General features: G+C 38.8%; 1 protein-coding gene across 35 annotated transcripts in view; it reads left to right on the top strand.

Annotated features, from left to right (window-relative positions):
• The window catches only part of UGGT1 (UDP-glucose glycoprotein glucosyltransferase 1), a 118,322-nt gene that overhangs the window by 20,955 nt on the left and 85,023 nt on the right, over positions 1-12,344 (top strand). For all 35 annotated transcript variants that reach the window (XM_078326987.1, XM_078326989.1, XM_035304103.3 and 32 more), the window contains 6 exons: positions 1,294-1,468; positions 2,978-3,074; positions 4,062-4,140; positions 8,775-8,875; positions 9,607-9,706; positions 11,550-11,610. In XM_078326987.1, coding sequence (XP_078183113.1) covers positions 1,294-1,468; positions 2,978-3,074; positions 4,062-4,140; positions 8,775-8,875; positions 9,607-9,706; positions 11,550-11,610 — 613 coding nt within the window. The remainder of the gene's footprint in view (positions 1-1,293; positions 1,469-2,977; positions 3,075-4,061; positions 4,141-8,774; positions 8,876-9,606; positions 9,707-11,549; positions 11,611-12,344) is intronic.

Raw genomic sequence — 12,344 nt, 5'->3', positions numbered from 1 at the left:
CAGAAACAAAAACATCCATTAGGAAGATCATAGTAGTAAAAATAGTAGAGGAAATAGACTTAGTAAATTGGTAAGTAATATGCTTGATGTCATTCTCTGCTTTTTGCATTATTTATATTTTTAAATAAAAAGGTAATCATATTTTATTTGTATGGTAGAAAAATATACTTGTCAAGCTATGGTGGTTCACACCTATAATTTCAGAACTTTGGGAGGCTGAGGTGGGTGGATCACTTGAGCCAGGGGTTTGAGACTAGCTTGGGCAACATGACAAAACCCCATGTCTACAAAAGAGACAAAATTTAGCTGGGGATGGTGGCGTGCACTTGTAGTCCCTCCTCGAGCCCTGGAGGTCGAGGCTGCAGTGAGCTGAGAGATTACACCACTGGACTCCAGCCTGGGTGACAGACTGAGACTTCTCAAAATATAACATAGTATAACATATTACATTGGCTGGGTGCAGTGGCTCGTGCCTGTTATCCCAGCATTTTGGGAGGCCAAGACGGGCCTATCACCTGAGGTCAGGAGTTTGAGACCAACCTGGCCAACATGATGAAATACCATCTCTACTAAAAATACAAAATTAGCTGGGCGTGGTGGTGGGCACCTGTAATCCCAGCTACTCAGGAGGCTGAGGCAGAGAATTGCTTGAACCCAGGAGGTGGAGGCTGCAGTGAGCTGAGACCGCATCATTGCACTCCAGCCTGGGCAACAGGAACGAAACTCTATCTCCCAAACAAACAAACATATTACCTTATGTCGTACTCAAGTTTTAGTAGTCATTTGAATATGTGTCCTTTTTTTGTCCCTTTTTCTCCCTTTTTAGGAATTGGTAGTTTAGGAATTGGAGTCCAGTGGCGTGATCATGGAGCACTGCAGCCTTGTCCTCTTGGGCTCAGGTGATCCTCCCATCTTAGACTCTTGGGTAGCTGGGACTACAGGTGCACGCTTCCATACCCAGCTAATTTTTGTTATTTATTATAGAGTCGAGGTTTTGCCATGTTGCCTAGGTTTGTCTTAGTTATGATTATAGGCATCACCCACTGGGCCTGGCCAGTGTTTACATTTTATAGTTAGTGTTTTTTATAATGTACTTTTGTTATTTTTAATCATGAATAAATAAGACTCATTCCTGATAGTAATCTTAGTAAGTGAAAAGTATTTAAGATCATGCTACCCTTCATATTGATGCTTATCATCTTTATATTTTCATAGCAGAACTTTATATTTTGTGACATTTTTAGTGTTTTGTAATTATTTATAAAATTTTAAGTTTTTATTATTTATTTTCAGACCCAAACCTTTATTGTTCAAAGGAGATCACAGATATCCCTCGTCTAATCCTGAAAGCCCAGTGGTGATTTTCTATTCTGAGATTGGCTCTGAGGAATTTTCTAATGTTCACCGTCAACTTGTATCAAAAAGCAATGCAGGCAAAATCAGTTATGTATTCAGACATTATATATTTGTAAGTATTGACTTATTTTACACCTGTTTTGAATTCAGTTTGCCCAGCATGACCTTAGAACATAAGCTAATAATCTCCCTTTTAATAAAATACTCTAGTTATTTGAACTGCTTGAGAAATCCAGTAGTTTCATTGAGTTTATTTGCACATATTCTGAAGACATATAATAAAACATTTATGCTAAAAAAGTGGCTTGATAAAGTTTATATTTTATTTCAAAATGAACCATGTAAATAATCTTTTCTGACTTTAGTAATGGTCATATACTATGCAACTGACTGTTGAATTCAGTTTCTTTTTCAACCTTTTTTCTTCTGTTTTCTCTTTGCCACCTTTTAATTTGGCGGAATTGGAAGGATTTTCTAAACAGAGTCTTCATAGGTAGACTCGATGTAATATTAAGCTTTTAAGACTGTGTAATATTTAGTCATTTAAAATATTTAATGTAAAGTTTGTTAGCCCTTAAAGTTTCTATATCATATTAAGCTCAGTACTAAGTTTATGCAAAAAAACAGTAAAAATTTTATTTATTTATTTATGAAACAGAGTCTTGCTCTGTCGCCCAGGCTGGAGTGTAATGGCTTGATCTTGGCTCGCTGCAACCTCCGCCTCCTGGGTTCAAGTGATTCTTCTGCCTCAGCCTCCTGAGTAGCTGGGCTTGCAGGTGTGTGTCACCATACCTGGCTAATTTTTTGTGTTTTTAGTAGACACACGGTTTTACCACGTTGGCCAGACTGGTCTCGAACTCCTAACCTCACGTGATCTACCTACCTCAGCCTCCCAAAGTGCTGAGATTACAGGTGTGAGTCACTGTGCCCGGCCATAACATTTTTCATGAAAATTTGTACAAGCAGAAAGTTTTCTCAAAGTCCAGTTTTTAACTCTCCCTCTATCCCCTCCATTGCTGTTAGGATAAATGTTAATATCTGAAGGGCCATCTTCAGTCAGGATGCTGGTGAGCCTGTGACATCTGGTCAGCCCAAGCTCTGCTTGAAGGCATTTAAATTTAATAAAAAAACTACTCCCATGGGCCTCAAAAAGCACCTCTGGGATTGAGAACTCATCAGTTTTTAACCCTGCTCTGTGGGTTCTGGAACTTCTTTTTCTCTTTCTCCATTTCTTATGGTTTGGGACCTTAGCCTTTTCAGCTGTCCATTCATCTGGTTTTGCTTCTACCTTGGAATTCCATTCTCACAGTTGTAGCAGCCTACATAAAAGGAGGCTAGGATTTTATAACAGAGAGACACACAGTCTGAATTGATTTTTAAAAAGTATAATCAATATTTTAATGGTAGATAAGTGCTTTTATTACTCTTGATTTTTTGGTAGGTTTTGGACTAAAAAAATTTGTTTAGTGGACTTACTTAGCCATATATTTAATATCCTTAAAAAACAATTTAAAGATACTTTGAGTGCATAATCCTAGGTAATGGATACTAGATGCAACATTAGCATGGTCATGCCATGTGCTGTGAGGTGGTGATGGTGGAATTCTTGCTTTTCTTGCAGAATCTCAGGAAGGAACCTGTTTACCTCTCTGGCTATGGTGTGGAATTGGCCATTAAGAGCACTGAGTACAAGGCCAAGGATGATACTCAGGTGAAAGGTGAATTTGTAAAAATAAGACTAATGTGTTTTCTTCAAATATGAGTTAAAAGGGAGTTTGTTTCTATATGAAAAATAATAGATTTAGGCATATACTGAACCTGTATTTGCATCCTGGTTCTGTTACATGTGAGTGGGTGACCCTTAAGCAAATTCTCTAGGTCCCAGTTTTCTCTTGTGTAAAATGCAGGTAATGATACATGTCTCTTCCATTATTTGAGAAGGATAAGATGTGTAGGTAAAGAAGTTTTTCATGCACTGAAAAAAATATATAACAACAAAAGAACCTGGCACATTGGTTTGCACAAAAATATTCATTAAGTAGTAGCTATTGTTGATGTTATCAGTTTACAAATAGCCATTCATGTGACTTTAACATGAAATCTTAAACTATCCTATATTTAACAAGGAATTTTATGTTGCTTATTATTTCTGTACATGGAACATTTTACTATGGATATTTCTGTTGTAATACTCTAGGATTTTGAATTTATTACTTCATCGACAAGTTTTATGCGCTATCTTTTCTTTTAAGCTCATTTTAAAGATAAAAAAAATAAATCTGAGTAGTATAGCAAATGGAAAATAACCTACTACCTCATCCTGTTTTCTTCAATAATTGTATTTAGGATTAAGTTTGACTAATTATAAATTCTTCAGAATTTTGGTAATTGGAAAATTTTTTGTTCATAATGTTTAAAACTATTAATTTTGAAATTTTTAGCATATAATATTTTCCAGAGTTTAAGGGAAAAATGTATTCTTTATCCAGGAACACAGGAGATATTAAAATGCATTTATTTTGTTTGTTTAAAGAACTATTGCCAAAGGGTATTGTGATATTCAGCATTTTAAATGGTATAATTTCAGGGGTTTTCGATTTTTTTCACATTATTCAGTTTTATAAAGTTCATGAGACTAGTTACATTTTTGTTTCTAATCTGAGCAATTATTAATAACATGTATTTTTTTGTTTTTTTTTTCATAGGAACTGAGGTAAATACCACAGTGATTGGCGAAAATGATCCTATTGATGAGGTTCAGGGTTTTCTCTTTGGAAAATTGAGGTACGTATGTTCTGTGTATTTTGGGAGATGCCCTCATTTTCCTTGAGCCTTCAGGCTTGCTTGCTTTCTTTTTTTTTGTTTTTGAGACAGAGTTTTGCTTTTGTTACCCAGGCTGGAGTGCAATGGCGCGATCTCAGCTCACCGCAACCTCCGCCTCCTGGGTTCAGGCAATTCTCCTGCCTCAGCCTCCTGAGTAGCTGGGACTACAGGCATGCGCCACCATGCCCAGCTAATTTTTTGTATTTTTAGTAGAGACGGGGTTTCACCATGTTGACCAGGATGGTCTCGATCTCTTGACCTCGTGATCCATCTGCCCTGGCCTCCCAAAGTGCTGGGATTATAGGCTTGAGCGACCGCGCCCAGTGGAGCCTTCAGGCTTTCTTGCATTTTAAGCATCATCTTACTCATTACCGTCTGAGTTACCTATCTCCTAACAGTATTTTATGTTTGCAGTCCAGAGACTCAATCACTTAGTTTATGGTACAGTTTATAATTTCATATTATTCTGAAGCACTTTATTTATTTATTTTTTGAGACAGAGTCCTGCTGTGTTGCCCAGGCTAGAGTGCAGTGGCGCTATCTTGGCTCACTGCAACCTCCGCCTCCTGGGTTCAAGCGATTTTCCTGCCTTAGCTTCCTAAGTAGTGGGACTACAAGTGCTTGCCACCATGCCTGGCTAATTTTTGTATTTTTAGTAGAACAGGGTTTCACCATACTGGCCAGGCTGGTCTGGAACTCTTGACCTTGTGATCACCTGCCTCAGCCTCCCAAAGTGTTGGGATTATAGGCATGAGCCTCCGTGCCCAGTCCCACATTATTCTTTTTTTTTTTCCTGAGACAGAGTTTTGCTGTTGTTACCCAGACTGGAGTGCAATGGCACGATCTTGGCTCACCGCAACCTCCACCTTCTGGGTTCAAGCAATTCTCCTGCCTCAGCCTCCTGAGTAGCTGGGAATACAGGCACGCACCACCATGCCCAGATAATTTTAATATTTTTAGTAGAGACGGGGTTTCACCTTGTTGACCAGGATGGTCTTGATCTCGTGACCTTGTGATCCACCCACCTCGGCCTCCCAAAGTGCTGGGATTATAGGCGTGAGCTACCGCGCCCGGCCAACCACATTATTCTTAATTGATACTTTGGTTACCTGCCCACAGTTTAAGTGCATTTCTTTTTCTTGTCTCTCAGTTCATGGCATTAAGTTACATACCATTTTTTGATTGCTGTAATAGGAGAAATTGAATTGTTTCACTTAATATTTTTCCAGGAGAAAAATGTATTCAAAAGTTTTTTTTGGCCGGGCGCAGTAATCCCAGCACTTTGGGATGTTGAGGCGGGTGGATCACAAGGTCAAGAGATTGAGACCATCCTGGTCAACATGGTGAAACCCCGTCTCTACTAAAAATACAAAAAGTTAGCTGGGCACGGTGATGCGTGCCTGTAATCCCTATGCAGGAGGCTGAGGCAGGAGAATTGCCTGAACCCAGGAGGTGGAGGTTGCGGTGAGCCGAGATTGCGCCATTGCATTCCAGCCTGGGTAATAAGAGCGAAACTCCGTCTCAAAAAAAGAAAAAAAGTTTTTTCCAAACATAATCTGAGCAAAAATGAAAAAATAGATGTAGTAAATTCTGTACATGCTCAATGGAAAAAACATTTTATTATTATTATTATTTGAGACAGAGTCATGCTCTGTCACCCAGGCTGGAGTGTACTGATGCAATATCGGCTCACTGCAACCTCCGCCCTCTAGGTCAAGCAATTCTCCTGCCTCAGCCTCCTGAGTAGCTAGGATTACAGGCATCCCACCACCATGCCCAGCTAATTTTTGTACTTTTATTAGAGACAGGGTTTCATCATGTTGGCTAGGCTGCTCTTGAACTCCTGATCTCAAGTGACCCGCCCGCCTCAGCCTCCCAGAGTGCTGGAATCCCATGGCATGAGCCATGGCGCCTGGCCCAGAAAAAAACATTTTATTAGAATTTGCTTTATGTTAAGGGGAATGTTATTTTTAAAAATTCCATAACTTCATAATCATTTAATGAAAGCATCACAGTATTTTATAGCTGGAAAGTCTTCTTAGTTGTTATTCTAAAAGTTGTAGTTATTTCCCTCATGGCTTGATAATTGTTTAGAGCCCTGAATTCTACTTTATCTGGAAATTTTTATTAGGACTTCGTGTGTGTGTGTGTGTGTGTGTGTGTGTGTGTGTGAGAGAGAGAGAGAGAGAGAGTGAGAGAAAGAGAGAAAGTCATCATGTAGAAATAGTGTATGATATGCCAGATTCAGTTTTATATACTTCAGCTCTGACGTTTGGCCACCAGCTTAACAGTTTAGAAGAGATATCTTAGTTTACATTGAATTACATGTTGAGTTCATTCTACCCATACATACATTTCTTCTTGTTTAACATCAGTTTTGGCCTCATTAGAATATAATCATATTCTATTTTTATTTGACCTAGGCTTCCAGAATCCTTAAAAAAAATATTTTTTTTGAGACAGGGCCTTTCTTTGTCACCTAGGCTGGAGAGCAGTGGCACAATCATGGCTCACTGCAGCCTTGACTTCCTGGGCTCAAGGGATCTTCCACCTCACCCTCTCAAATAGCTGGGACTACAGGTGTATGCCACCATCTATCTGTCTAATGTAAATGTTATATCTCTGCCCCAGATTACTTCTCTTTTACTATAGTGGAATATGCTATATTTAAAGGTAAAACCCAGTAACTATAATTAGCCTGAATTGTATTCATGTGACTAAAAGATTTATGAGTATGTAGGCTATGTTTTACTTATTTATTTACTTTTTGGCTAAGTTTTAAGTGTTTTGTAAAGTTAGAGTCTTGCTATGTGGCCCAGGGTGGTATTGAACTTTGGGTTCAAGTGATTGTCCTGCCTTGACTTCCCAAAGTTTTGGGATTTCAGGTGGGAGCCACCAATCCCAGCTTCAGAATCCTTTTTCACATTTATGTTGTTTATATTTATATTGGTAGCATTATGATTTTATGCATTCATAGCACAAAGGTATTATATAGAATATTGAGGCTATTTTACCTTTTAGACATTCAGAATAGTTATTTAGCTATCCAAAGTAACTGGATCTTTAGGTGCGTTGGTGGTATAGTGGTGAGCGTAGCTGCCTTCCAAAGTAATTGGATCTTTTTGTTTGTTTGTTTGAGACAGGTTCTTAGTCTGTCACCAAGGCTGGAATGCAGTGGTGCCATCATGGCCTGCTGCAACCTCGACCTCCCCAGGCTCAGGTGATCCTCTCATCTCAGTTTTTGTATTTGTAGTAGAGATCAGGTTTTGCCATGTTGCCCAGGCTGGTCTTGAACTTCTGGGCTCAAGGAATCCTTGACCTCCCAAAGTGCTAGGATTACAGGTGTGAGCCACTGCACCTGGCCTCATTTTTTTGGCATTTAAGAGTTTGTACAGGTTGAGTGTCTTTTTTCTGAAATGCTTACCCTAGAAGAGTTTCAGATTTCAATTTTGGAATAGTTACATGATACTTATGAGTTGGGCACCCCAAGTCTGAAAATGTGAAATCTGAAATGCTCCAATGATCATTTTCTTGGAATGTCATATTGACATTTAGTGGGTTTTGGAGGATTTTGGATTTTGAATTTTGGATTTGGGATGCTCAACCAGTAGTAACTGACTGGAAATGGGTTGGTTGGACAGTGAACAGTCTGAGGGAAGTTTAATTTCTTTATGTTGTATTAAGAAATTTTGAGTTTATAGCATTTAAAGGACAAAAGTAATCTACTAGCCATCTATCTGTCTAATGTAAATGTTATATCTCTGCCCCAGATCACCTGTCTTTTACTATAGTGGAATATGCTATATTTAAAGATAAAACCCAATAACTATAATTAGCCTGAATTGTATTCATGTGACTAAAAGATTTATGAGCATGTAGGCTAAAAAAATTCATTTTGGGACTGGCAGCGGTTTTTTTCCCGTTTTACTTTGAGAGATTAAAATGATTCACAAAAGCATGGAGGAGAATATATTCCCACATGCTTACAACCCAGAATAGATTGTTGTTATCATACTTGCTTTTCTGTTCTATAGAACTATTTATTAAGTTTTCTTTTTTCTCCCCCCCAGTATAAGCTTTATTTTACTTTAAGAACAAAAGAATACCAAACAAAAAATAAAACAGGTCAGTAAACACTACAGGTATAGCTGAAGCCTTTTTTGTTCTTTTTTTTTTAAAAAAAAAAAAAAAAGAAAAAAAGAGACAAGGTCTTGCTGTTTTGCACAGGTTAACCTGAAACTCCTGGGCTCAAGTGATCCTCCTGCCTTGGCCTCCTCAGTGGCTGGGATTCCAGGCTTGAGCCACTACACCTGGCCTGAAAAGTAGTTTGTTAACCACTCTCAGTCCCCTTATCTACCTCATAGGGAATCACTATTCTAGAAAATTTTCTGTAAACTTTATGATTTTTAAACTAACTTCTAATTTTCTCTATTTTTTTAAAATAGAAATAATTATACTTTATTTTTTTCCCCTATAGTGTAGAAACTTTCCTAGGGTTGGGAGAGGAAAACCATGAAGATAAAGGTGGTTTACTTCTTTTTGTGCTCTGGGAAAGAAAAAATAATGAAAAGGACTGATTTTTATGTTTCTTTTAGAGACCTGCACCCTGACCTGGAGGGACAGTTGAAAGAACTGAGAAAGCATCTTGTAGAGAGCACCAATGAAATGGCACCATTAAAAGTTTGGCAGTTGCAAGGTAATGAAAACAGGGAGAGATAATTGGCCTACTTTTTGGCTAAGTTTTGTGGCTTTAAAAAATGTAAAATTCGAATTTAATAGTATGTAGTACTTGATTCTGAGGGTGCCTCAGATTTTAAAGATAAGAGTGATTACTTATGATTAATCAGGGAAGAAAGGAAGTCTTTTTGTAAACAGATAACACTAGATGGAAGCAATCTATATATACATGTGGCAAATCTTTCTGTGTGACCATAAATAAACTTGTAATATGAGAAATAGGTCCTAGTCTTTAAGTTCCTATGTATCTCCATTTCTTCAGCGGTTTATCTACAGAGCATTAAAGACATGTCAGTGTGGTAGGATGTATGTGTATTTCTCTGCCCGAAGAACTGGTTTTCAGGTTTTTTCCTAACATAATTTACTGAGACTCTTAACGCTGTATTTGTGATGTATTTACATCACAGATTAGAAAAAAGAAAAGGATTTGCGTCTGGTTTAGCCTTTGCTACATGCATTTGTGTGTGCTATAGTGTTTTCTGCAGATATATCAGAAATGGCTCAATTGAACCCTCAGGGATCTTTGAAGTGAATAAAACCTGAAATTAAATCATGGGCACACTCTGAAATGATTGCATTCTAAGACATTCTTAATTACCAAGAAAAGAGTGGGAAGTAAATACGATTTTCTTTTCTGCTTCTCATTGCATTAGAGTAATCCACTTTTAATTACATTTGACTTCGTTGCAGATCTCAGTTTCCAGACTGCTGCTCGAATCTTGGCTTCTCCTGTTGAGTTGGCTTTGGTTGTTATGAAGGATCTTAGTCAAAATTTTCCTACCAAAGCCAGGTAATAGAGAATAATGCTCTTCTCCGTAACATCATACCCAGTTATTGTCATGTTCACTTGCCAAATGAGGTAATACAAATATGAAAATACTTAGAAAATTAAGATTCTTTATGACCACCACCACTACTACTGCGGCTGGTGCTCTGTGTCTTGAAGATGGAAAGACCATGTATTGTGTGGCTGAAGTGACAGATTTAGGTTATGTTCTTGCCACTTCCACTTATTAGTTGTGTGACCTTTGTAAATAACCCCTCTTTACCTCATTTTCCTCAGCAGTGGAATGGGAAGAAAAATACTTGTCTTTCAGGATTGGATGAGTCTTACTCATGTAAATAACTAATCTAGAGTCTATCCCACACCATAGTGGTTTTCTTCATGAAAGGTTTTATATATGTCATCTTACTGAATCTTGAAACTGAGTCATAGAGGCTAAGGGACTGGTTCATAGTGACAGAATAAGATTTTTTTTGGATTGGGCAAGGTGGCTCACGCCTGTAATCCCAGCACTTTGGGAGGCCAAGGCCTGGCTTATTTTTGTATTTTTAGTAGAAACTGGGTTTTGCCATGTTGGCCAAGCTGGTCTCAAACTCCTGACCTCAGGTGATCTGCTGGCCTTGTCTGGTTTCCAGAAGGGGGAAGTGGGCCAGCCGTGATGGCTCATGCCTATAATTCCAGCACTTCGGGAGGCCGAGGTGGGTGGACCACTTGAGGTTAGGAGTTTGAGACCAGCCTAGCCAACATGACGAAACCCTGTCTCTACTAAAAATACAAAAAATTAGCCGGCTGTGGTGGCAGGAGCCTGTAATCACAGTTACCTGGGAGGCTGAGGGAGAAGAATCGCTTGAACCTGGGAGGTGGAGATTGCAGTGAGCCAAGATCGCACCATTGCACTTCAGCCTGGGCAACCAGCAAAACTCCATCTCAAGAAAAAATATTTTGTTTTTAAGTTTTCTGACATTGCTTTCAGTTCTGTAATAATTGCTCCACATCTCATAAATGCAAGGCACAATGTTTTTTTGTTTTGTTTTTTTCTGGGATGGAGTCTCGCCCCGTTACCCAGGCTGGAGTGCAATGGTGTGATCTCAGCTTACTGCAACCTCCATCTCCTGTGGAGTAGCTGGGATTATAGGTGCACGCCGTCATGCCTGGCTAATTTGTGGTATCTTTAGTAGAGACGGGGTTTCACCACGTTGGCCAGGCTGGTCTCAAACTCCTAACCTTGTGATCCGCCTGCCTTGACCTCCCACAATGCTGGGATTATGGGCGTGAGACACCGTGCCCGGCCGGCAAGATGGTTTTAAAAGCCAAAGTTTTAGAAACTATTGACTTAAATGGTTTCCAGTTTTCTTGAGTCACTGAAGTAAGTGTTTTGACTTCTGATGTTAGATACTTTATAATTAAGTTTGTTTATTTGGGACTTAGACAACATGTAGTAAATTCTCATTTAGTCCAGCATGCTGCTTGAAAGTGTACATGAATGATTCTACCTCCATCATAAGTGCTCAAGTGGGAAGAGCAATCTGCTGCCTTGGTGTATTCAACATTATCCTTTAGTGTGTGAGTAGTAGAGATCATATATAGAAATAGGGTACATATGTTTAAGAACTTGGAAACAACCGCACTTGTTTTATAATGCTATGGCTGCCACATTTCTTTGATTTTGTATCTTACAAAAAATATACACATCTAAGAAAGAAATGTACTTATCAATTATAAAGATTTAAGGTTTTTTCCATTTAATATTTTGTAATTTATTGAATAATGTGTTTCATATTTAAGAATATGGGAATTGAAGACTTTATATCAAATATTAAGCCAAGCACTCATGTTTTTATTTCCTTAGAGCAATAACAAAAACAGCTGTGAGCTCAGAACTTAGAACCGAAGTGGAAGAGAATCAGAAGGTATTCACCGATGGAAAATGTTGACACCTGTTTTGTATTCTATCTTTAAAGATAAGGAAATCTGGGTTTAAATCAGCTGCATTTAACAGTGTCAGTCTTCTTTTTTTTTTTTTTTTTGAGACGGAGTTTCGCTCTTGTGACCCAGGCTGGAGTGCAATGGCGCGATCTCGGCTCACCGCAACATCCGCCTCCTGGGTTCAGGCAATTCTCCTGCCTCAGCCTCCCGAGTAGCTGGGATTACAGGCACGCGCCACCATGCCCAGCTAATTTTTTGTATCTTTAGTAGAGACGGGGTCTCACCATGTTGATCAAGATGGTCTCGATCTCTTGACCTCATGATCCACCCGCCTCGGCCTCCCAAAGTGCTGGGATTACAGGCGTGAGCCACCGCGCCCGGCCAGTCTTCTTTTATCTAAGATGCTGATATGATTTTTATTTCTGTAATCTTTGTATTTTCAGTTTTTAATTGAAGTTCAGTATGCATCTAACTGAAAGCATGAAATGGTGCTACGGTGTTGTTTAGCAAAGCAGTGCCCCTACCCTGTCTCACCCTGTTCCTGAAGACATTTATGTTCAACATTTAGCTGATTCTTCTGATATTTCTCTCCAGAATTCTAGCTTACATTGGTGCTTTATTTTTACGTTCAGACTGTATATGTTGGTCTCCTAGTTAAACAATGAGGCTTAACTTTCTTTCACTGACTCCCCCTCTGTGTACCACCACTGTTCCATGT

This window comes from Callithrix jacchus, chromosome 6 (genome assembly GCF_049354715.1).
Source record: "Callithrix jacchus isolate 240 chromosome 6, calJac240_pri, whole genome shotgun sequence".
Lineage (NCBI taxonomy): Eukaryota > Metazoa > Chordata > Mammalia > Primates > Cebidae > Callithrix > Callithrix jacchus.
The sequence above is the reverse complement of the archived record's forward strand: the minus strand, read 5'-3'. Positions and strand labels throughout refer to the sequence as shown.